This window comes from Acomys russatus, chromosome 29 (assembly GCF_903995435.1).
Source record: "Acomys russatus chromosome 29, mAcoRus1.1, whole genome shotgun sequence".
Lineage (NCBI taxonomy): Eukaryota > Metazoa > Chordata > Mammalia > Rodentia > Muridae > Acomys > Acomys russatus.
The window spans coordinates 38,891,470-38,918,013 of NC_067165.1; the positions used below are offsets into that span (position 1 = coordinate 38,891,470).

At 50.5% G+C, this 26,544-nt stretch overlaps 1 protein-coding gene across 1 annotated transcript in view; it reads right to left on the reverse strand.

Moving 5' to 3' along the window:
- The window catches only part of Tnfrsf1b (TNF receptor superfamily member 1B), a 30,400-nt gene extending 16,371 nt beyond the window's left edge, over positions 1 to 14,029 (reverse strand). The window contains exon 1 of the mRNA XM_051171425.1: positions 13,870 to 14,029. Within this exon, the coding sequence (XP_051027382.1) occupies positions 13,870 to 13,947 (78 nt within the window). The 5' untranslated portion in view covers positions 13,948 to 14,029. The remainder of the gene's footprint in view (positions 1 to 13,869) is intronic.
- Positions 14,030 to 26,544: the final 12,515 nt, after the last annotated feature.

Here is a 26,544-nt window from a genome sequence, read left to right on the forward strand (position 1 = left end):
GCGTCAATGAACGTTTATTAAACCAGTAACCCTGACAAGTCCTCTCTGACTCCTCAGATAAAGATAGAGAGGCATGGTTTAGTTTTCTCCTTCTACCACTTATCAGCTGTATGATCGATCATAAGCCAATAGTCCACCTCCTGACTCAACTCCATGGAAGCAAGAGAGAGACACACAAAATATCCAACAACTATCACAACAAAGGTACCAATCAGTTCCCGTGAAAAGCAGTTTGTAAGACACCCACTTTAATACTGGGCTCATCTGGTCCATACAGACTGAAGAAACGCCCATGATCTGTGGGCAGTGGCTCCACCTCCTGCCTCCTTCCCCACCCCCATCAATACCTGGAGAGCATCACTACCTGTCCAGAGAGTGATGTGTGAGCAGCTTCCTGGATGGTTTTCTTTGCTCAGCCACCAAGCTGCTCAGTGATAACAGCTGTAAGCAGGTTCCCTGCTGTGGACAGTCTGGCTCTTCTGGTCCTGCCACTGTGCCCTAGCTGTCTCATGCTCCTTCTGGCCAAAGTACACACACACACACACACACACACACACACACACGTACACACACTATCCTGACTGTTTCCCCTTTTCATTTCACAACAAAATGATCAGTTGTGGCTGAGCACCCGCTGTAAGGGCAGCCCACATTGCCTGGGGCCTTAATCATTCTGTTCAAGGCGAAGGGTAATGCCAGTGGTGCTGGCTGCCCCTTTCATACATACAGGGGGTGTCTCTGGGCCCGGGAGCCATGCTGCTCAAAAAGAGAAAAAAAGAAAACAAAGAACTCTCCCCAGGGCCTAGAGCACCCTCTGCTGTACTCACCCAGGTCTGGTTAGCCCACCCCATGGAGAAAGAAGATAAGCTGAGAGCAGGGAATGAGGAAGGCACACAGAGCAGACCTAGGGGGGCCCCGAGCCCCAGAAATCAGTGTCATAGTTCATTTTATACCCATCATCCCACAGAATGCTAACTGACACAGAAGGCCTGAGTGTTCCCCCAAAAAACTCCCACATTAGTCTTCCTGAAGAAACTGTCTCACTAACAAAGCAGCGTCTCTTCACCACACTCCTTCCTCTTGATCAAACAGCAGCCTCCCTCCCCACACACAGGGGCAATAGCTGGTCTAGATCTTCTAGAACCTTCTTCTTCCTGCCATCTCTGGGTTTTACCCGCTGGGTGGTGGTAACCAGGGAGCCTCTAACTCATCTGGGGCCTGGGCAGCTTCTAGTGGTCCAGAGAAACCCTGCTTTGGCTAGGAACAACGTCCTGCCAGACCCAGAGGGCCTGCTGGGAAAGGGCCTTGCCTCAGCCAAATTGGACTATGTCACTGATCCACTCATTGACAAGGGCTCCTGGTAGCCAGCTGAACCCCATAACCCTCAGCTTCTGCCTTCTGGGACCCTCCTTGTTCCTACTTCTCTATGCATAAGCTCTCTGGTGCTTTCTCCTGCTGCTATGTGTGACCCCCAACCCCAGCAGCTGGCAAAGGGGCCCAGCCCTCCCTCAACAACCTCGAGGCCTGTTTATTCTCTTGGACAGAGGAAAAAAAAAAAAAACCAAACCACAATCTCGTCAGGGCTAAACAATGAGGAACAGAAAGCCCCTGTACAACGCAGAACAAAAGGTCACTCCTGCATGGGGAGCTACTCAGAGCCCCAAAACATAGCCCTGGGAGCTGGGCCTCAGGGCCACTCAGGGGCTGTGGGGGGGGGTAGGGGGGGTGCAGAGGGCGTATGACTGGACACAGGCCTAGTCCTGAGATTTCCAAGGCTGGGAAGACACACATCTTTTGCTTTGAATTGGAGAGCTACAGATTCGCCCTCACCCCGCCCCTCCCCGTCCCCAAGTCCGTGGGGGATCTGACACTGAGGAATGAGGAAATGGACCCAACTGGACTTGATGTTGTCAGTATGTTTATTTGAGCCAGCTGTTCAAAAGACAAAGCCCCAAGCAAGGATTAGTAAAGTGGTTCATATCTTCAACCCCAGCACTCAGGAGGCAGAGGCAGAGGCAAGAGGATCTCTAAGTCTGAGGCTAGCTTGCTCTCCATAGAGAGTTCAAGGACAGCCAGGGCTACATAAAGAAACTGTCAAAAACAAACAAATAAACAAAATCAAGGCTCCAGGTCAGAACTGGAAACCTTTAGTACAAATGAACCATCCACTGAACAAGTAAGAATTAACTGTACCTGGTAATCAAAGACTGAACAGAGGATAGGTGGATAGAGAAGGATAAAAAATGGATAGATGGCCAGGCATGGTGGCGCACACCTGTAATCCCAGCACTCAGGGAGGCAGAGGCAGGCAAATCCCTGTAAGTTCGAGGCCAGCCTGGTCTACAAAGTGAGCTCAGGACAGCCAAGGTTACACAGAAAAATCCTGTCTTGAGAAAGATAGAAAAAAAGAAAGAATGAATGAAAGAAAGAAAGAGAGAGAGACAAGGAGGGAGGGAGGGAGGGAGGGAGGAAGAAATATGGAGAAATGGATGGATGAAAAATAGAGGAAAGGAGAGATGGATGGATGGGTGGATGGATGAGTGGGTGGGTGGATGAGAAATGGAGGGAGGGAAAGAGAAATGGAAAGATGAAGAGACAGAACGATGGATGGATGAAAAGGATAGATACATGGGTAGGTGGGTGGATGGACAGATGGATGGATATAGAGATGGAGAGATTGGGAGATGAATAGATGATAGAAGAAAAGACCCTGGGCATTCATCTACCACTGAGGCATGGAGCAAGATGGGCGGGGTGGTATGGAAGAGCTTCCAGCTTGTGGTAAAGAGTATGTACGCACCAGCACCACCGTCACCTAAAAGGACTAGTAAGGCTTATTACCCAGAGAAAGTACGTAGTGTGTGAAGTGACAGTCTGGGCACACTCACACGAATTTCCCTGCTTTTCTCTCTGAACCAAACCATTGAGGTCGGGACGAGCCTTTGGAGGTTTGCATGGGAATGGCTCCCATAAATGCATATATTTGAATGCTCTGGCTCTAGTTGGTGGAACTGTTCTGGGAAGGATTTGGAGGTAGGGTTTCTGTTTTGTTTTGTTTTACAGAGTTTGTCTATGCAGTCCTGGCTGTTGTGGCGCTTTCTATGTGGCCTTGTTGAAGGAGGGTGACATGACAAGAGAGCTTCAAGGTTTCGAAACCCATGCCAGGAGGTGTTACCTCCCTCCCTCTTTCCTTTTTCTTCCTCTCACTCCCTCCTCCCTGCCCCCTTTCTTTCTCTCTGCCTCCTGCTATGAATAAGCTGTCCGGTCTCAGCTACTGCTCCACCACCATGCCTGCCTGCCTGCCACGCTCCCCGCCTTGACAGTCATGGACTCACCCTCTGGAACCGTAAGCTCCCTGTCTTGTGTAAGGTGCCCTAGTCATGATATCTCTTCACAGCCATAGAAAAGTAGCTAAGACAAAGCCCATTTCACAGTGAAGAAATGGTGGCTCCAGGAGATTCAGTGCAGGTGCAAACAGGGAACTCATCAGACTTACATCAGCCTCCACAGCTGCGGCAGTGTCAGAACCTGTGGTCTGTGTTGTGTCCGTCTGTGTAGAGGAGATGTGTGCACATCTGTTTGTGTGTGTTCAGGTGCACATGCATGTATAGGAATACAGGGAGGGTAGGCATGAGCGTGTATCTCCCCATGAGTGTGCAGGTATGTATGAGTGCACATATAGCTGTTCTGTGTGTACATATGGGTGTGTGTGTGTGCATGTGTGTGTGCGCGCGCGTGCGCGTGCGCGTGCATGCATGCATACGTGTCTGTGCCAGAATTCAGCCTCAGGTGTTGTCTCTTCTCAGTGCACTGTCTTGGGCCTGGGGCTCACCAATTTGGCTAAGCTGACCATTCAGTGAACTGAGGGATCTGCCTATCTCCACTTCCCCAGTGCTGGGATTCCAAGCATGTGCTATGCCTGGTATTTTTACATGTGTTACAGTCCTCATGCTTGCACTTTCCTGCCTCACCATGGTCATTACCACCCTCCTCCTCCTCGAAGCCCTTTGATACAGCCTTCTCCGCCTCCCGCTGGCTCTCCTCAACACCTGGGCAACTCCTGGCAGCTAGCCTCCTCACTGTTGGTCTCCAGTATCTGTCCCTTTGTAGGCAGACCTAAGTCCCCTTCCTACTTCCATATGCTGTGGTCTTGTCTTGCTTCACAGAGTGGTGAAGAAATCAGTGATGTTTCCGGGCTAAAGGGCAACCGCATCCCGGGGCAAAAGAGACAGCATCAGGGACAGGCAGAGGCATCTGCCCAAAGACCCTCCACTCAGCCGGAAGCTATCTGCCAGCACTAGAGAGGCCACATAATTTGCATGGTAGGTGTGGGGGGGGGGCTGCGTTTCAATTTTGACCTCGGAGGTTCACAGAAGGCCCATGGACTGTGGGGGTACAGCCACATCAAGCCAGGCTGTCACAGGGACGCAAGGCCTAGGCGGCCAGGCTTGTCAAGCGTCATGGAAACAAAGAGCATTGGCGTCAGGAAGGGACCAACCACATCACAGGTGGGTGGCCCAGGGGTGACACATCCCTCCTCCAAGCTACCGCCTCTGATGTGCTTCAGAAGTGAGCTGAAGCAGACAGGAAACCCACGCTGGGATCCGGTTCTTAGGGCCAGGCTCCTGGCTCCATGCCAAGGTCTCTGCCACCACGTAACACTCAGCTCAGTGACAGAGAGCAGGCCACTGTCTTCATCCGTTATCATCCTCCCTGAGGCCCTTTGATACAGCCCTCTCCACCTCCCGCTGGCTCTCCTCAGCAGCTGGGCAACTCCTCTCAGCTGGTCTCCTCACTGTGGATTCCCCAGCATCTGTCCCTTTGCAGAAAGACCTAAGCCTAACCCTTTCTACTTCCAAGACTGGCCTTCCTCAGATGTGTTCAGCAGCCCACATTGCCCTCAGTCCGGAACAAGCCCCTCTGGCACCTGCTGCACCTGTCTTCATCTGCCACTAATGCAAAGCATCCGACTCCCACACTCCTCTTCCACACCCTGACCTCTGCTGCTCCCTCCGGCCACATGGACCCCCCCCAGGCTTCTCCAGAGCACCTCCACACACACTGCCTCCCCAACCATCATCTCACACTCATGTAAACCTCTGAAGCCCAGATAAGAGTCACAGATCCTTCCAGGAGGCTCCTGTGGCAACCTAGGACTATTTCTATATGTCCCAGGTTAGAACATATTTAGGTTAATTCTTTGTTCACCTTGTGTCTCCCCTGACACCCCCATTGTGATCTCTCCTTGAGGCAGAACCTGGGCCAGGTGTCCAATACATAGACACAGTGCTAATCAGCAAAGACAAAAGACTGAATTTCCTGTTCAGTGAGCCAAGTTTGGCTCACATTAGAACCGGACAAGGAATGGACAACAAGACAGTGTCCCCAGAAGCATTCAGATCACAGCCCAATGTAGTGGCCTCAACCAACCACCATCCCATCTGGGTGGTAGCCAAAACGTGACTCTGGTACCTAAGGATGGAAGCCGGGTTCTGGCTGGTGAGACAGCAGTAGGACTGCAAGTAGGCCTGGCCCTCCCATCTCTTCTGCCAAGAGCAGCGGCCTGCTGCCCCGCTGGCTGAGCATGGAAGGGCACCATGCATTCAATGCACCAGACTCATGTCCGGCTCTCCAGAGACACCACAGACACCAGCTCAATTTCAAGTCCACCCCAGTCAGCGTGGGCAGCCAAGGTGATTACAGCAAGACTGTTCCTGTGGCTGACCGAGAAAACCTCAGAGAAGGCTGGAGCGAGGCTCAGTTGGTAGAGCGTATGCCTAGCATGTATGCGGGTTCCATTTTCCAGCGCTGCATAAAAAAACAGGAATGGTGGTACATATCTGTGATCCCAGACACTGGTATGAGGAGCCAGGAGGGTCACCCTCTGATACTTGGTGATTTCAAGGCCAGCCAATTACATGACAAAGACAGGTCATCCAACTCAAGTTGGGCAGTAAACCTCTATACAAGACTGAGATAGAGGGGAAAATATGGCCTGACCCCCACCTCAGCCTTTTCTTGTCTCAGCCCTCCCACACCCCCCCCCACCTGCTGCCCTCCCCACCTCACCTGAGTCACCACCACAGCCTCCACCCGTCTGCCCTTCACACTAAGGCCTGATGATGAGCCCACCTATTCTCTGCCCCAGGCCACCTCCTTGCCTCCAAACTATTGGTGGCTCCCCACTGCCACCTCTTCTGAGGGGAAGAGAGTGTGGCAGTTGACAACAGGCAACAGTATGAAAGCGTGGCTTTGAACTCAGACTACACCCCCAATCAGCAGGCATCGTGACAGAATTATTTTTCTTTGGGGCTTATTTTTTAATTAATGTAATTATCAATTCACTATACATGTCTTCTTTCTTGCACAGTAGTATCCTCAGCCCATTTGCTGTATTTTTGTCTTTATTACATTTGAAAAAGATACATTTATTTATTTATTTGTTTTTCAAGACAGGGTCTCTCTGTGTTAGCCTTGGCTGTCCTGGACTCACTTTGTAGACCAGGCTTTCCTTGAACTCACAGCGATCCACCTACCTCTGCCTCCTGAGTGCTGGGATTAAAGGCGTGCGCCAGCACACACCCAGCTTACAGTTGCTTCCCCGCCCCCCCCCCTCGCCAGAACAGTGCTGGCCTGGAACTTTCCTACTCCAGCCTCCCAATTACATATGCAATCCACCACACCTGGCCCAATAATTGTTTAATGTAACTGGCATTACTTCTTCTATAACCTGGCCCCAGACATACAGCTTCATGTATCTTGTTGACTTTAGAAAAGTCAACAGCTAAAGGGGTCTAGACTGCCCAGTCCCTCCAGCCTCCAGCTGGTACCCACTCCTCTCCAGTCTGCCATGCTTTAGGACTCAAGGCTAGAAAAGCTCCCTGGGAGTTCTTGCAGGAGGGGAGAATGTGGAGAGTATCAAAAGGGTGACAAGAGAGGGCAAGGATGTGACCGCAGGACCAAGCCACAGGGAGTCGAGAGGAGTAAAGACGGGAGAGGATTGGACTCCTGCCAGAGGCAGCAGGAAGGAGCAGGACCCAGGTTCATGGCCAGAGGCGTACACAGGCGGTCTGAGAGGCAACAGCTGGTGACAGCCTCATTAGGAGCCTTGGCGCTGGGACTATAGACAGAAGCGGGGACTGTAGGTCCAGGGAAAGCTAGGCACAGGGGATAGCTAGGCTACTGGGAGGAGCTCTGCAAACTGAGTCAAAAGGCCAGAGACCTTCTCCCGTAGAATCACTGTCCCAGCCAGAGCTACAGTCTACCCTCTGTTCCAAGCTACTGAGCTTCCTGCCTCCTTCCAGCAACTGCAGGCCTGGATTCCAATGCTTGGCCCTGAGAGGTCCTCACTGGCCCAGTGAGGGCTGGCGCAATGGAGATTCAGAAAAGAGAACCGGTGACCCAATTCCGGCCCAAAGTCGAAACCACACCAGGCCTGGGCTCGGCACTCTAGACCTCGGGCTCTAAAGCCTCCACCCTGTCCTAAGAGGACAGCAAATGTCTTTGTGCATGGCCTGTAAAACTGCCTCCAAGTTCCTTCTGACTCAGCTTTCAACTTCAGACTAACGCAATTTCCTGAACCTCAGGTCACTATAGTCCTAAGGCCAAAATCAGATGAAACCCACACTGGCCACCCTAATGGACAACACCAAGGGTAGTGGAGGAGTGGGGAGTCTTATCTGTGTCTTGACCCAAGGCCCAGGCTCCCAAAGAGGACACAGTGGTGGTTCCCAGGCCTCTCGAGGACCCGGCACCCCCAAGCGAGTCACTGGTCACTGTCACTTTCCGGTTTCAACAGAAAAGCATCCTCACGCAGGCTGCGTGTGGGCTGGGAGCAGGGCCTTCTTAAATGGGGAACAGCACAGCATCCACAAACCTAACCCTTCCAGCTCCACAAAGAGGAATCAGAGCCTGGTGTGGTAGCACAAGCCTTTAATTCCAACACTCGGGAAGCAGAGACGTGTGGCTCTCCTGTGAGTTCGAGACCAGCCTGGCCTCCAAAGCAAGTTCCAGGCCAGCAAAAGCTACAAAGGAAGACCCTGCTTCAAAAAACAAAACAAAACCAAGAAGAAACAGGGTAGGTGGGGAAAGACATCAAAGAGATCAGGTAGCCTGTCAGTCATAGAGGTCAGGTAGCCGCCTGTCATCATAACGCCAGCTGGCAAGGGTCAGGCAGAACTACAGGTTGGAAACACACCAGCTACCCTAGCACAGCTCACACTCGGGGTACAAGGAAACCCTCTCCCTCAACTTCCTGCTGGCAAACTAAGCAGACTTCCTCTTCTCTGGCTCACAGCCAAGCAGCCCCCAAACCACAATGGTGTCGCTGTCAGCTATGACATCACAAGGTATCATGGTGGAAAAATATGTGAGTGGGCCCCAGTAGGGTAGGTCCGGGAGCTTCAGAGCCCCTGTCCCACCTGAGGGGTGGGCCCCAAACCCCAAAGTCCCTGCCCTGCATCCCAGGACGAGAACACGCACTGTCAGGCCAGAATCACCACCAAATAAAGTTATTCCCTCTATGGATGGCAAAGAGCTTCTTCTAGGAAACAGCCTCCCAAACGGGGCTTCCTTGGGCCTGTAAGCTCCTTTGCTTGCTGTTATGCAAACCCTGACTTCCTTGGCAACTGGAGGCCCGCCTCACTGCTGACACATCAAAGGTGCTAAGTTCTAGGGAACAGGGTCAGGAAACGCAGACTTCCAGGCTTGCCTGAGATATCAGCACCCCAGCTACGGGCAAGCTGATGGACAGCAGCCATGAAATCTGGATGCCAATGGGGCCTAAGACAGGGAAATAATTCTAACCAAAGCAAGAGGAAATCAAGTGAGCAAGAGGGGCTGGAGAGAGAGCTCAGCACATAAACACTTGCCTACAAGCCTGAGGACCACAGCTGGGCTCCTCAGCGGCACAGGGGAGAAAGGGACAGAGCTCCTGAGACAAACTGGCTACCTAGACTAACTCCATCGCTGAGCTCCAAGTTCAGTGAGAGACCCTTCCTCAATCAAATAAAGTGCAGAGTGAGCAAGGGAAGACATCTAATGTTAATCCAGGCACCGGCACACACAGACATGCACCTACACACATGCAAACATGCCCACACATGTGCTGGCACACCACTCATACATACATACAAAAAAGAAGTGAGAAATAAGAAAGAGAGAGAGATATCAACTCTTTTTTTTTTTTTTTTTTTTTTTTTTTTTTTTTTGGTGACTCACAAAGCTACCAGCCCCACCCCTTCTGGGAGAACATTGAGACTAGTGCTGCTGGAAGGTTTAAGTTCAGAGAGGTTAAGTAACCAGAACAAGGACACACAGCAAGGCAGTAAAACTCTGCTCTTCTAATACCCAAGCCATGTCCTTGCCTCAAGGCTGTCCTGTCTTAAAAGTCACTTGGGCACAGGGATCTAAACAGCATCAGCTCAGAAGAGGGCTTCCCCATCTAGGGTCATAAGTAAACAGAATCTCAGACACACACACACACACACACACACACACACACACACACACACACACACACACACATTGAAGATGGAAAAGATTAGACAGGGACCAGCTATAGCAGTGGATCTCAACCTTCCTAATGCTGTGACCCTTTAATACAGTTCCTCACGATGTGGCAACCCCCTCCCCCGGCCATAAAAATTATTTTCATTGCTACTTCATGACTGCAATTTAATATCTGATATGCAGGACAGTCTTAGGCAACCCCGTGAAAGGGTCTTCTGATCCACAAAGGAGTCACAACACACAAGTTGAGAACCACTGAGCTAGGGCCTTCTATACTCCTTCTGTCTTCTTCAAACATACCTCTCATTGTCCCCAAATGACATTTAACACCTGCTGCTGAAAGGGTAAGGTGACGGCTTCCTGACCACATAGACTTTGCTACGATGCGGGGTCCCAGGCCCCAGGCAGGCAAGTGATCTGAGGGGCCCGGCCAGGGGAGGGATGGGGCCAGGAAGCACAGCAGGAAAAGGTGACAGGAAGGAAGTTGGTCTTGGGGTACCAGGCAGCAAAGTCACTCAGGCAGGAACTTGGGGTAACTGGATATCTGACGCCTAAGCTTTGGGGTCCTATGGCTCCCAGAGATTGGCTCTGAGTGTATTGTGGTTCCCTGCCTAGCTGAAAGCACTGCATATAACCAAGTCAGGGCAGGCTACTGGTGGCTCCAAAAGACACCAGTGGCTTCAAAGCAGGTAAAACACCTTAGTCCTAGCCGCCGCCGCCAAGGGAGTGTTTTCCACTGTACAGAGAGCAATGAGGGGAATCCAGATCACGCAGCCACAGGCCTGCAGAGTAAGGTTGTGAGCTGACATCTATGTGACTCAGGCCTTGGGCCTTGGCTGAGGGAGCTGGTACCTGATAGTGTGTGAAAACAGGAGTGTATCATGTGCACCTCACATCTTCTCCCTGGGACCTCCCCCAGTGTCAACCCCCCCAACTTCCCTCCTTGTCCGCACCAGGGCCTGAGCCACTACCACTGAGATGGTCCAATCATAAGCCAGGGTGGGCAGGGGTAGGGGTGTGTGTGAGCTGTTTAGGGAGAGGATCTCTGTCTCATCACAGCAGACGGAGGAGCCCAGAGAAACTTTGAAAGAGAAAGGCCACCAGAACCAGCATCTACCCACCAACCTGTCACATTTAGCTGTAAAAACAGGGTCACGAGTCACTACAAAGGTCAGCCAAGTATCTCTGACATTTAGTAGAACGTTTTTTTGGTTTGAGTTCTTTTTTTTTTTTTTTTTTTTTTTTTTGAGACAGTTTCAGGAAGCCCAGGATTGTCTCAAACTCCACATGTAGCCAAGGATGGCCTTGCATTGATAATTTTGCCTGTATCACCTTGAGTGCTGTGATTAAGTCGTCAGCATGAGGAAGAAGAAATGTAACACATATACCAAGCACGGTGGCAAACCTCTCCCTCCCCCTACAAAGCCACCTTGGGTGAACTCTCCCCTCTCCTGACAAAGGGGACCCTGACAAGCAACCCTGGCTCCTTCTCTAGCATTGGCTAACAAGGGCCACAAAGTTATCAAAGTGTCACCTAGCCCTGGAGACAGACAAATGCTTCAGGAAGTCACGGGGCCAGGCACCAGGACTATTGTCTGGGTCATTCTTCAACCCAAGAATGCCAGACAAACACTCAGGATGGGATGCAGCTGTGAGGGTCCTAGCCTAGCGTGCAGGGACACACGTCCAGCCCTACACAAGTAGGATGTTGATGGCACACGGCTGTAATCCCAGCGCTGGCGATGTGAACGGAAGATCAGGAGTTCAAGGTCATTCTAACCAAACCAACATAGTGAACTGAAGGTAAGCCTGGGCTACACACAAGACAGCATCTTTAAAAAAAAAAAAAAAGAGCCAAGCAAGTGCTCTCTTCCCACGAACAGAGGAGTAAACAAAAGCTAACTTAACCCAGGTCACATAGGCAGTTCGGAGCAAAACCTGATCCTGTAAAGTGTGTAACCGTGCTGGCAGTGTGGTTCCTAGCGTCCTAGAGCTGGGCGTGTGTGAGAGCTGATGCATGCGTGGCACTGTAACAGGGTGCCTGGCCACCTGCCCGCTGCCACCTGAAGGTCCCAATCACAATTCTCACTCACAATACAGATGCTCCAGAAAGATTCTGGTTAGTGAACAAAGGACAGAGGTGTGAAGAAAGAAAGAGCTCTTGGGCTCAGCAGTACCGCAGGTACCCATCTCCACTCCAGTGCCAGCCAGGGATGCTGCAGACTTTGGTCCAATCAGCAAACAGTAGCACCAAGACTCCCAGGGATCATGAGGCCACACCCACCAGGTTAAGACCCTGCTCAGAATAAGTGCTCATCTACCCTGCCTTCACATGCATTTTATTTGCCCAATAACTGAAAGACTTGAACAGGTGAGTGGTAAGTTTCCTGTCAAAGGGTGTGTGACAAGAGCCCCAAGGGTAAACTGAGTCTGCTGCCCCTAGAATCTGCTCAAATGTCCTCAGACAGTTCTCACCCACCCAACCTAGCTACACACAATGTCTGTGAGTCCCATAGTAGGGGCAGGAGTGGGGATACAGGGTCTGGGGTAAAGAACACCGGGAATCAGGCCAGCAGCTTGCCTTCAGAGCTCACCCCATCACCTTCCAGTCCTGTGTTAGTGAGAAATGCCATAGCTTATCACCCATTCCCACACCTTTCAGTGTAACAGTGGCATCCCCCTTGTAGAAACAGCTGGAAGGGAAGTTTTGGAGCCAATATTTGACAGTGTCCAACAGTGTCTGGCATGTGAGTGTACCAATCCAGGAGCTACCATAAAATGCGTTCCTTTCATCCTTGAGGTGGGTAGGACATACAGACAAGAAAAAGTAGTATGCAATCTGTGCTCCAAAGAACAGGTCACGTAAGTCTGGGAATGCGGACAGGCCTTTCTGGATAATTGGTATTTACAAAAGGCTTGGAAGAGTTAAGGGGTGGGTGGTAGAGTGGACAGCGTGTGTGCAGGGCTCATACATGCACAACGGCAGCCACCTAGAGACATCAGTTTCACAGAGCATAGCTGCAAGTGAGCTGGTAGACACCTAGTCATCAGTTTCACAGGGCATAGCTGCAAGGGAGCCAGCTGCACAGATACCTCTGGCCTGGGATACCTGGAAGGGAAGGGTTCTGCCCCAACCCCTCCACTAGGAGGCGCCACAGAGGCTTCCCAGACATGGATGTCTGAGCTTGAGCAAGGTCTTTCTGTCTAAAGGGGTTTGTGTAAGTAGGAACAAGGGCAGGCCAGCTATATGTCCACGGCAATAGTCATAGAAGGCAGGTGTCCAAGCTGACCTGGCACTGGTCACGTAGGAAAGGAAGTGTGAGGGAGACCCTCTCCGATCACACCAGCATGCCACCCAGATTCCCAAGGAGCCTGTGCCTCCCGTCTTGTATGGAAGCTCATAAGCTCTGGTCCCAGGGACAGACCCCAGCTCAGTGCCCAAAGGGCTATTCTTCCTTGGAGCTCAGAGCACAGCCCGCAGTCAGGCTGGTGGCCACAGCCATGCATAGTCACACTCAGGCCTCAGAACCAGGGCTGTCCTGACCCAGAGTGCATTCAAAGTGATTTCTCTGGGCCTCACCTTCCATACTTGTAATCTGTGTTCCCTGTACCGCCAGTGGAGACAGGATGGAAAAACAGAATAATAGGTAGATCGACCCTGTTCTTGTGTGAGTAATGTGAATACGGGTATCTTTACTCTCCGTTTTCCTGAAGCTCGCTGGGTAGCTGCCCTCGTCTCAACTCTCCACTGTTCCGAGCACACAGAGAATGTTCTGAAACGGACTCTGAACACAGCAGGCGGACCCATGGGAGGGTTCTGGGTGAGTGGCAGAGAAGTGACTCACTGCCCAACTGTCTCGTTAAATTAGGTGCCTACTTAGATTCCTGGCCCCAGTGTTTCTAGGAAAGAGATAGCCCGTGGCACAGAGAAGGAAGTCTTCAGAAGAGGCAACCTGCTCAGGCAGTGGCGTAGTGGCTAATCTGTCTCCATCGACCCGTCCCAGATTTCACCTTCCCACCTCAAGCGCGCGGGACAGAAGGGAAGGGAATTCGCAGGGTCACTGGGAGGAACGGTGCTCCTAAGCTTAGCTGGGGGTTACCCACGCCCTAGCCGTCCTCGTCCTCGCAGAAAGAGCCACGGGACGTTTCTGGACCATGAGGTTGGTTGCTGGGTCCCGAGCTCCAACCCAGGCTCCCAATGTGCCAGGCTTAGGGTCCCAGTGGGTGCCCCAGAGGTGCGTGGCGCGTGTCTGTTGGGGATGAGATGGTCTCCCGCGCTGTCCCGGAATTGTGCAAAATTGGGCACTTTGTGGAGCACGGCTGTCCCGCCCCCCCCGCGTGACCCCAAGAGTCACTCACCTGGGCGGGCACGCTGTGCCCGGTGGCGCACAACTGTAGTCCGACGACCAGCGCGACCCAGAGGGCGGTGGGCGCCATAGGGGCGGCGGTGGCTCCCGCCCTTGGGCCTGGAGCTCAGATGCCTCAGCTGCGTTCTAGCTGGTGACTGAAAGCGAAAGCCTCAGGCCTGGAGCTAGGGCAGACTAGGGGGTGGGGGAGGGCGGGAATGGGCGGGGCCAAGACCTGAGGACACGCCCCCTCAAGTAGTCCTCTGCTCTCCCTCCGCATCTCCACCTGGACCTCCCTGGGAACCCTCTGGGCCTCATTTCCCAGCATCTCTCCTAGCCCAAAGTGACTCAGTCTCTCTCCAGCTCCCCTTCCCCTTCGAGTCACCCTTCCGGTAGAGGAGAACAGACTGACAGCGGAGACAGGCGCTCATTATATTTATGACTGAGTGCCCAGGTTGGGCCTCCCCTTAGCTAGTCTGTCTCCATCAACCTGTCCCAGATTTCACCAACTTCCCCAGTGGTAGGACATTGGGGAAAACAGCTCCAAAGCTGACTCCCGCTCTAGGGGATCAAAACGTTCTAGATCATTCACCCATTTAGATCTAAAAGCCAGACTAACTACATGTGAATGTTTGTATTTTTTTTTAAAAAAGGAGCTTGCTAATGTAAGGTAAGTAGTATAGATCCTATAGAAAGTGGCATGTGAGCCGGGCGTGGTGGCACATGCCTTTAATCCCAGCACTCAGGAGGCAGAGGCAGGCAGATCTCTGAGTTCGAGGCCAGCCTGGTTTACAAAGGGAGTCCAGGGCAGGTAAGGCTACACAGAGAAACTCTGTCTCGAAAAGCCAAAAATATAAAAATAAAATAAAATAAAAAGAAAGTGGCATGTGTCTGCTCACTCGGAGTGCACAGTGACCGTGTAGGCAGCATTGCATAAGTACAGCTCTTGTAATTGGTTTCATTTGTTCGCATTCCCTTAAGCTTGCTGGGAGCCTTCCGTGAGAGCAGTCCTCCCCTTTGGCTGACAGGTAAACAGAGGCTGAGGGAGAAGCCATCCAGGAAGTCACGCTTCCTAGAACTGGTCTCATCAGAGTAGCTGCCATCTGAGTGGCGGCCCCCCAAGGCCAGCATGTATTCCTACAGGCCTGAACATCCAGCATTTGGAGAGGTAGGGTGGGCAGGGAGGCAGGAAGGCAGGGAAATATTCTACCCCCTCCTCACACACACAATTTCTCACTGTAGGCTGATAGGAGATACCAAGAGGCCAGCAGCCACCAGCCCTTGGGAGGGAGGGCAAGTTCAAGGATGGTGCTTCTAGGTGCTGGGGAGAAATTAGGAAGTGACCCTTCAAAAGATGGGAAATCCCACCTGCTGGTCAGGAGTCTGGGAAAGCACCTGGTTCCCACATGTTTCTGAGACATAGGGCCCAGTCCACAGCCTTCACCAGGAAGATGGGCAGCCTCTGAGCAAGCAGGGAGAGATCTGGTCTCTAAGCCAGGGTGGAAGACCTGAGGGTGGGGCGGTGGGCGCTCTGGTCTGTCTGGGAAAGCTGGAAGCCAGGAATGAGATGTCAACCTGTCAGAAGCAAGAGTCAGTGGTCTGCCCTGGATTCTGCCCAGTGGACCCAACTCACTCACCCTCTCCAGCCAGGGAAGACTGCCACCAGGAACTGCACATGGGAGTCCATAGGCTAGCTCCTCTCTTAGTCTGCATTCTGCTCTTGGTACCTAAGTACCAACACTGCACGCAGTATAAATACAAGGGGATGATTTGGACCCATGGTTCTGGACCAAGGTCAAGGGGCTACCATTGACAATGGCCTTGCTGCCAAAGTCTACATGGCAAGAGGCAGTGAGCAAATGTGAACAAGGTGTGTGTGTTTCTTCCTCTTCTTATAAACCCACCAATGCCAATTACAGGGGATCTACCCTGATGATTTTTTTAAAAAGATTTATTTATTTATTTATTATGTATACAGTGCTCTGGCTGCATGTACACCTGCAGGCCAGAAGAGGGCATCAGATCACATTCTAGATGGTTGCTGGAAACTGAACTCAGGGCCTCTGGAGGAGCAGTCAGTGCCCTTAACCTCTGAGCCATCTCTCTAGCTCTCTGATGATTTTTTTTTTTAATGCTAGGCATAGCTTTATATAACATTAGCTGTTATTCTGTGAAAATACCACAGCCTGCCCCCCCACTGCACCCCCTCATCAGCTAACTTTGTACCTGTGCAGGAACCTTGCAAATGCTCACCAGGGGTCACTTGCTGTTCACACTAATAATGCTTAGTAATTGTAAAACCAACAGTTACTGGGAGGCTACTGTGGGTCACCAACCTGTGTCTGTGGGTACACATGGTCTTGCAGGGAGACGAAGCTTTGTAGAGCCTTTCACAGCCAGGAGGGACCATAGATTCAAATCTAGTTTAGTTGCCTTCATAACCAAGTAGCTCCTACCCAGCTGGTACCTAGAAAACACACAGAAGAAACAGCTCAATAAAGCAGGTGTGAGTGAGGACTTCTGCTAAGTATACACAGGAGGCAATAAAGAGGTGAAAGCTAACTAGACACAGTGGTGCCTGCCTTTAATTCCAGCACCAGGGAGGCAGAAGCAGGTATAGATCGGTGAGTTCAAAGTTAGTTTGATCTAAATAGTGAATCTCAAGACAGCCAGGGCTACAAACAGAAACTCTGCCTCAAAACCAAGTAGGGAACATAAATGAATGAATGAGTGAATGAATGAATGAGTGAGTGAATGAATGAATGTGTACTTATCTGGGTTGGAATCCAGCCCATCCCAGTCAGTCCTTGGCTCTACCTACCTGACCATGCATCTTTTAGGCCTTCAGCCCTATCGTACAAAAAAAAGCCCTTTTACTCTTATATGGGATCAGCAGAGAAAGAACGGTGGCAGACAGATCATCTGAATCCGGTCCCTCCCCACTTCCCAGGGCAGCCCAGTCCTGCCCAGTCCTCCCACCCACACCGCACCACCTTGAGCTAGCTTCTCTGCTCTTGTAAACAAAAGACTCACCTTTGACAGGCAAGACCCACAGGGCTGCCAAGGCTGTGAACTGAGCACGAACTGTATGCCAGACAGCCTAGCAAGCCTCTGCAAGGAAGCATTGCAGCTTCAGCCAGCATCGACACCCACCTGTATGCACCCAGAGAGAATGAGCCAGAAATGGCATTATTCCCAAGGCCCCAGTGCCAGCATCCCATGGCTTTTTTTTTTTTTTTTCTTTGCTGGTGTTGGCCTAACCCTATTCGTGAGCTTGGAATGACAAACCAAAGCATGATTCTACCCAAGTTCACCCTGGGGAACCACTGAGTTGGCCAGACTCTGTAGAGAGAGCATGGTGACCCCAAAGCAGCCACACTGGAGAGTCTTCATCCAGCATGGATAATGGCTTCCACAGAGCAGCATGGAATCCCTCCTCTAGCCTTCCACAGTCAAATACTCTAGCACTTCCAGGGACACACTCAGGCCCCCAGGAGCAATTCAGACAGAATTGTGTACAAATGTCTTGGAGGAGGCAGGTGGTGGTGGCACATGCCTTTAATCCCAGCACTAAGGAGGCAGAGGCAGGAGGATCTCTGAGTTTGAGGCCAGACTGGTCTACAGAGTAAGTTCCAGGACAGCCAAGGCTACACAGAGAAACCCTGTCTTGGAAAAAATAAAGTCTTGGAGGAGTGGCTGGAATGTCAAGGTGAGGATCCAATGGCCTCTCCACCCCCCCCCCACCCCCTGCACCAATCCCCCCCCCCCCCTGCCCCGCTCCGGCCCCGTGCTGCCTTTTCCTAGGAAGGAAATGTAACGGTCCATAGACCTGGCAGCGGTGATGGGCTCTTTTTTGGCACAGCTGCGTTTTTGGAAGACTGCATTGTTTTCTAGGGAAAAAAATGCCTTCTATGACAGGGTGTGGTGGTGATGGTGTGGGCACACTCAGAGGCACATAAATGTATGTATGTGCATCAAGACCAGAAGTTAATGTCAAGTGCCCTCCTCAATTCTCTGTACTTTGAGGTAGGGTCTCTCACTTGAGCCCAGCGCTCACCTATTTGGCTGGTCTAGCTAGCTTGCTGCACAGATCCCGTTTCCACCTCCTCAGTCTAAGATTACAGGAGGACCACCATATCCACTGTGCTCCCTCCCGACGTGGGTGCTGGGGACCCAGTGGGTCTCATGCTAGCATTCACTGGGCCATCTCCACAGATCCTTCATGATCTGATTGTTGCGGGGGGGGGGGTCGTTGTTTGGTTGGTTTTGGCTTTGGTGGTTTTGCTTTTGTTTGTTTTTCAAGACAGGGTTTCTCTGCATAGCCTTGGCTGTTCTGGACCAGGCTGGCCTCGAACTCATAGAGATCCGCCTGCCTCTGCCTCTGCCTCTGCCTCCCTGAGTGCTGGGATGATAGGTGTGAGCCATTGAGCCTGGCTGGTTGTTGTTGTTGTTGTTTGTTTGTTTTGATGGGCCTACACACACCCCCTGGACTGAGAGAAAGCACCAGAGGGTTTAGGTGCAGTATGCAGTGGCTTGAGGGGTGCTGGGAGAGGCAGCTTCCACTAAGAGGAAGAATCTCTAACATTGTTTTCTTGAACTCCTAGAAACAGCCCCAAAGCAAGCTCCTTCCAAGATGGCCCCTAGGCGCACAGTCTCTATAGAGATGCCTCAGGGCAAAGGGATCCCCTCTCCTTCCCCATCAGTGTTCCCAGCCAGGACCTCTCTTGTCTGACTCTTGCTTGGTTTTTATCTGCACACCCAGAGTGTGCTGGGTCAGCCCCTTGGTGAGTCACAGACTAAAATCATGAACAGGAAGCTGTGCCTGGTGCTAGCCACAGGCTCACAACTGTCTCCCCTGGACACACACACACACACACACACACACACACCTAGAGCTAATGTTACAGGTGGTTCTGAGCAGCCTGCCACAGGTGCTGGGAACTGAATTCTGAAAGAGCAGCGAACAGTTGTAACTGCTGAGGCATGTCTCCAGCCCCTCATTTCAAATTCTTTCACTCTATCATTAGACTAGAGGTCTTTGACCCTGAGCTCCAGTTCTTACTCATGTGGTTCCTTCCCAAGGACAGTTGCTTTGGGTTTACTCTTTCTGTAGTCAATTTTCTGCCTTGGTAGGAAAATAAACAACACAGAGGATTCCAGCGGGCCCTCAGATCTGTGGGCTCCACATCCTGAGGTTTACTCAGCCAGGGACCAGGCATGTTCTAGAACACAAACAAGCAAACTGAACACACACAGACCTTTTTTCTTAAATAAAATAAATAAATAAATAAATCTTTATTTATTTATTTATTTATTTATTATGTATACAATGCTCTGCCTGCGTGTACACCTGCATACCGCAAGAGGGCATCAGATCTCATTATAGGTGGTTGTGGGCCACCATGTGGTGGCTGGGAATTGAACTGGAGACCTTTAGAAGAGCAGGTGGCTCTCTTAACCTCTGAGCCATCTCTCCAGCCCCCAGACCCTTTTTTCTTGACATTGTTGATTCTCTAAACTCATATAGGCGTTAGAAGGACCACCCAACTGCCTCAAAGTCTGTAGGCGAATCTGTGTGTTACCCAAAAAGCCCCACACTCTTTTACATAAGGTACTAGAATGTGCACGGTTTGAGCATCCTGAAAAGCAGGGATCCCAACTGTGAGCATCCATGGATTGGAGTATCTGTAGAAAGGGGTTCCTGGAAGCCACTTCCAGGAAATGCTGAAGGGCAACTGTGTTTCATAGGCATGTGTACTCACCTGTACAAACCCAAAGGGCAGGGGCGTGGTCCAACCTGTAGACAGCACTGTCTTTGAGATGAGAGCATCATCCACATTGCCGAGTTCAGTTCTAGCTTACTTTTTCCCTTTCAGTTGCTGTTAAAGTTGGGCGGTGTACTTGCCCCAAGACCTACCCCTTTTTTTCACTGCTCCTCTGTCGTGGACTTTTGAGGGTGTGCAGCGAGCGCTCTATCTCTTAGACTGCCAAACATAGTCTTGTCAGAGGCACAGGAGAGTTTCCCCAGGTGGTAAGCCTAGAAAGTAGGGCAGGTGGGGTGGGGCAGGATGCACATTTTCATTTTCACTGGGTCTTGTACTCTGAACGCCAGACTCCCAGGACCCACACCTGCAGTGCCATCTCATCTCCTGTCTCCTTTTATAAGTACTCTTTCTCCTCTTTCCCTCCCTTTCAAATTAAAAAAAAAAAAAATTCTTTTTTTTTTTTTTATTATTTATCTTTATTTCATGTGCATCAGTGTTTTTGCCTGAATTTATGTCTGTGTGAGGGTGTTGGACTCCCCTGGAATTGGAGCTACAGACAGTTGTGAGCTGCCACGTGGGCGCTGGGAATTGAACCCAGGTCTTCTGGAAGAGCAGCCAGTGCTCTGAACCGATGAGCCATCTCTCCAGACCTTACAAAAAAAAAAAAAAATTTTTTTTTTTTTGAGGCCAGATGTGGTGGTGCACACCTTTAATCCCAGCACTTGGGAGGGAGGCAGAGGCAGGCAGATTGCTGTGAGTTTGAGGCTAGCCTGGTCTACAAAGTGAGTCTAGAACAGCCAAGGCTACACAAAGAAACCCTGTTTCGGAAAACAAAAACAAACAACCCCTCCCAAAAAGGGGGGGTCTTATGTAGCTGAGGCTGGCCTCAAGCTTACTATGTAGAAAAGGATGATCCTGAGCTCCCAATCCTCCTGCCTCCACTCCCTGGTGCTGGGGTTACAAGTGCTCACCAGGTGTCCATTCATGTCATGTTAGGGATGGGACCCAGGGCTTCTTGAGTGCTAGCAAGCATACTAATAACTGAGTTATAGCTCCAGTCTTCCCCACACCACACACACCCTTTCTTCTTTATTTTCTCTGGTGCTTGGATAAGAACCCAGGACTCTGCAAATCCTAGGAAGGGGCTCTACCTGAGTCACGGCCCTGCACTCTTTATCCTCAGAGTGATTCCAATTTACCTGCCTTCCACACCCTGACCCCTCTTGCCTGAAATCTGAGAGCCCGTTCCCGGCTCCAGTCCTCTTACCCTCACTCCTCTCCCCCCACACCCATTCTTCTTTCCCCCATCTTCACCATCTGTCTCCACACCACCTACTCCCTCAGCAACTCCGCATCTCACATGTTTCTGAGGGACAGGGAGATGCTGGGTCCCATCCATGGACCACAGGCTTCTAGAAACAGTCTGTAAAACAAGCAAAGGCTGCCCCCCACCGTCACACACTCCATCGACTCTGGCCTCAGTGTCCCTGCCTCTCTCTCGATAAATGGCCTCTCTGCCCTTTGTTGCGCTTTCATGTGTTTCCTGGGCATTTCATAATTGGGTGGCAGGTCTGAGCATAATTTATGAATAACCCCTCTTGATCACTAGCTTATTTGACCCTAGGTCTAGAAGGTAGAGTGAATTATATGATTCAGACTTTGCCATACAAGGCTCCTGTGTGTGTGTGTGTGTGTGTGTGTGTGTGTGTGTGTGTGTGTGTTGGGCCTGAGCTCAACCCTCTTGCACATTAAATATGTACTCTACCACTGAGCTACTCTCCAGCACAATTCTTTTTTTTTCCCCTCTCAAACTCTGTTCTCCTCACTGCAACTAGGATCCCTACTGCTGCAATCGGTCTGGTGTGGCTTAGGGGTGTTGGAGTGTCTCAGGAGTGGGCTGTGGAACCACGGGTTACCAGGTACATGTGGACCCATTTCCCCAACACCGTGCCGCCCACGCGTCACACCCCACCAGCGGGCCAGGGAGTTCTTATTTTGGCACGTTTTCCCCTGAACTCCCCACTGGCCAGCGGGAGTGCTGGGTGTGTAGCGGAACCCACTGGCACCCTCATTTGCATTTCTCTGAAGTTCGGGGCTCTGAGCACCTCTTCACTGCTGCTGAGTCATCCGGGTTTCCCCTCCTGTGAACTGCTTTTTCAACATCCTTTCAGCCGATCGCTATTATTTCCTGTCTTCTTGTAGATCTGCTCTAATTCCTTGTATCTTCTAGATATTAATCCCTTGTCATTTTCAGATATTATAAATACCTCCTCCATTCTGATACATGTTTGCTGTCCTTACTCACGCTTTCCCCTCATTGTTTAAAAATTGCTTTTTCTTTCTTTCTTTTTTATTTTTTATTTTATTTTATTTTTTTTGGTTTTTCGAGACAGGGTTTCTCTGTGTAGCCTTGGCTGTCCTGGACTCACTTTGTAGACCAGTCTGGCCTCAAACTCACAGCGATCCGCCTGCCTCTGCCTCCCAAGTGCTGGGATTAAAGGTGTGCATCACCACTGCCGCGTTAAAAGGTCTTTTTATAAAAGTCCTTAGGTTTTTTTTTGTTTTTGTTTTTTTTGCGCGAGGAGGAGACTGTTTTGTTTTCTGAGGCAGGATTTCTCTGTTTAACAGCCCCTGGCTGTCCTATGAACCAGGCTAGCCTCAAACTCAGGGATCCACCTGCCTCTGTGTCAAATGTTGGGATTAAAGGTTTGAGCTATCACTGACAGGCTCAAAATCCCTTAGTTTTTTTTAAAAAAGATAATTTATTTCTTTTTATTTTATGTATGTTGATGTTTTGCCTGCATGTATGTCTGTGGGTGTCAGATCTTGGAGTTACAGACAGTTGTAAGCTGCCATGTGGGTGCTGGGAATTGAACCCAGGTCCTCTGCAAGCGCAGCCAATGCTCTTAACCTCTGAGCCCCAAAATCACTTAGTTTTAATGTAACAAAAACCCCATCAATATTCTCCATTAGATCACAGTTTAACGAGCCTTCCTTACCTGGAAGTCTTGGAGATATTTTTCTCTATCTTTTCCTTTCACTGGTTTTCTAATCTTAGCTATAATAGCTGGGCCAATCAAACGTGTGAATTATATGCACTATATAAGATCCAAAGACCCAACTTTGTTTCTTTCAGCCCATCTTTCTTACACCACCAACCACACATCCCATGCCCCCACTGTTATTGCAGGTGTGTGGCTCAGTTGCTGAAAGAGCTCACCTCCTCTTTCTTGTTATTTCTGGACGGTTCCACACTGTTGTTAGGAGACCCTTGAAGAATGTTTAGTAGACAGGGCGAATTCTTCGTTTTCATAATTGGCTAAAGGTAAGACTATCCCCCCACAGCAAATAATAATAATAATAATAATAATAATAATAATAATAATAATAATAATAATAATAACTGACAAGATGTCTTCGTGGGTAAGAGTGCTTGCTGTATAAGCATGCGGACCTGAGTTCAAATCCCCAGCACTCACGTAAGAAAGCAAGTTTGGTCATGCATGTCTATGTCTGTAACCCTAGTGCTGTAGAGGGCAGAGACGAGGGTTTCTGGGGCTTGCTGGCTGCCAACCTAGCTCCAGATACGGTGAGAGACTCTGTCTCAAAAGAAGAAGGCCGAGCGTGAGAGAGCAGGACCCCTGAGGTCTTCATCTGGCCTCTGTGCGTGTACACATGAATATATGCAGCACTGCCGCTCCATCGCTTCCCCCCAACTAAATCCATTTGTCAAGTTCCACTGGAGGTGAGATGGCTCTGCAGGGAAAGGCACTTGATGCCAAGCCTAACAACTTGAGTCCAGTCCCCAAGAGGCACGCTGTGGAAGGAAAGAACCAGCTCCATAAAGATGTCCTCTGACCTCCACACACTGTGGCACGTGCACGCGTGAGCACACAGATAACGAATATATGTAGACATGTCTGGATTGAGACTTCACTGCACTGACGCGTGAGTTTCGAGAACCAACTTACTCCATTCACCAGCACAGTCCAGCATGTTTCCCTTCATATATCTTCTCATGGTTGTCTTCTCTCTCTGGTCATTTGGATGTGGCGGGGGCCGAAAGACTTACATCTCCCCCCTCTCACACACACCCCTCACAGCTGGTTCCCAGGTGATGTCTGCAACACTCCAGAACAGACAAAAGGCAGGGCTTTATAAGCTCATCTTTTATTTTAATCAACTCCCACGAGTCCTCACGGCCAATATAGCTCGGGCACCCCGCACAGAGCAAATCTCATGAGAATCCCAAGTCTTTGTAGTACAGTTTGCCAGGCCATGGCTGATTGTTATGTTGCACAAGGCACTCCAAAGAGGCTCCAGTTCACAGACAGGGAACTTAAGGTTCTTCGGGTGCCCTGAACATACAGGATTTAGAACTCAGACATCGAAGCAAAAAAAAAAAAAAAAAAAAAAAAGCCATCATTTTCATCAAATTAGTGGTACTTCTTGCAAGGGTCCTTTGTGATCTAGCTTGTTGACCATTGACATCCACTCATAGAAAGAGGGGGTAAGGAGGGTCACTGGACCCCTCACTTGAGTTTGCAGCCACCAAATTCTGCCCTGACTATGTGTGCCTTGTGGTCTCAGGAGATGATGGAGTACACAGACTTGGAAATGATAACAAGGAGGGGCTCTTATAGGGAAGCCACCATCGATGAGCTCCATCTGTGGGTTACAGAGAAGCCACCATCTTTGTGGCTCTGTCTGTGGGTTAAAGAGAAGCCACCATCCATGTGGCTCTATTTATGGGTTATAGAGAAGCCACCATCCATGTGGCTCCATCTATGGCTTACAGAGAAGCCACCATCCATGCGGCTTTGTCTGTGGGTTATAAAGAAGCCACCATTATTGTGGCATGAAAAGTTTTCCAGTGTGGCAGCTTTGGGGCCAGTCAGGCTTCTGTAAGTCGCCCCTCTTTCATGCTAGTCAGGAAGCCCAGTAAAGTCAACTCCCCAGTGTGAATTTCAGTAAAATCTTACTTTGGAGCCGGGCGGTGGTGGCAAATGCCTTTAATCCCAGCACTCGGGAGGCAGAAGCAGGCGGATCGCTGTGAGTTTGAGGACAGCCTGGTCTACAAAGGGAGTCCAGGACAGCCAAGGCTATACAGAGAAACCCTGTCTTCAAAAACCAAAAATCAAAAACCTAAAAAAAAAAAAAAAAATCTTACTTTGGTTTGTCCTCAGGGCCTTCTGATGAGGGGGTAAAGATTGTGTCAGTCTCCCTCTGGGAAGAAATTCTCAAAACAATATGACTTCTTCCAGGAATAGTGCCTTGAATGTGGCCCTGTGGCCACTGACTTTGTATGACCTCAGCATGCCTCCCTCCTCCCTGGGCCTCAATTTCCCAGTCTGCAGTCTGAGAAGGAAAGGTTACGGGGCCACAGAGTTATGAAGGCCTCGTGTAGCTCGGGTTAGGCCTGCATGCTTCTTCCAGGCTATGCCACCACACTGCCTCTCCCTGGGCACCAGCAGCCCATGAGCCAGCATGGAGTGTCTGCATTTCTAAGTTGTGAGCCTTCCGCTTAGAGCCAGAGTGGAGATGAAGAGGAGTGGTGGGTGTGGTCTCAGTTCTCTGCCAGGCTGGACACAGGATGGCTCTAGTCCCATTTCAGGAGGCAGCAGTCAGCCTCCCCACCCCCACCCCTGCCCTGAGAGGCCTGGCTCCTAAGCTCATCAGCAAGGGGCTCAGGAAGCCCATAGTCCCCATGTCACGGATTGCGGTTTCCCCAGCCACTCTTCCCTTCCTCTCCTCAAAAGGGAAAAGAGAGAAATCATTTCCCCTGGGCTCAGTTTCTCAATCTTCACTCGGTCATACGTTTATGAGTCTGTACCTTACAGCAAGCAGCCTTGGCTAGAGTGGAGCACAGTGAGTCAGTGTGGACCAGCTCCTTGCAGATGGCCCAAGGGAGAAACAAAGTGATTCTTGCTGAGGGGCCCTGGAGCTTCTCAGGGGGACAGTGACTAAGCTATCTCTAATCAGTCCCCAGAATAGAGTCTGTCTTCAGCATTTCCCTCCCAGGCCTGTTCTGCCTGTCCTGAAGATTCAACATATTATATTGGGTACCTACTGTATGCCAGGCAAATCACTGTGCCCCTTTTGCCCTCATTCAACTGAAATACAGCCCTGTGGCACAAAGGAGAACCAGGAACCTTTAGCTCCTAGAATCACATGGCATTTCAGTCACCAAGGGGCTTCCCAATGAGGCTATTTTAGGAGATGCTGTGGCATACTTGCACTAGCTAAAATAAACAATGAAATCAAAGAAGAAGGTGACTTTAGCCAGCTGGGCTACCAATTTAGCTATCACCTAGACTTGGGATCAAGCCCTAACTCAAGCCATTTACTGGCATATGACATTAACCATTAGCAAATCTCTTCCTAAGCCCACCTTTTCTCAACCGCCAAACAGGGCTGTCAGGTGTCTATTCAGTGGGGACTCTGCCTACATCGGAGTGGATGGATGTCGCCTGGGTGCTCAGCGAATGCAGGCTCAGGAAGGCTGGAGATGTGGTCAGGTGGCAGAGTGCTTGTCTGGGATGCACACAGCCCTGGGCTTTACTCCTAGCAGCCCACACACCAGGTGTGGTGTACAGGAACATGCCTATAATCCCTGCTATAAATAAAAACAAAAACAAAAACAAAAACACTGCCTGGCGTGGTGGCACACGCCTGTAATCCCAGCACTTGGGAGGCAGATGCAGGCGGATCGCTATGAGCTCGAGGCCAGCCTGGTCTACAAGTGAGTCCAGGACAGTCAGGGCTACTCAGAGAAACCTGGTCTTGAAAAACCAAAAAAAAAAAAAAAAAAAAAAAAAACCAAAAACCAAAACAAAACAAAAAGAAAAGCAGACTCGGAACTTGAAGATGCAGGGAAGGGGTTCCTGAGATACCAGTTCTGTTCCCGGGCAGAAGGAAACCTC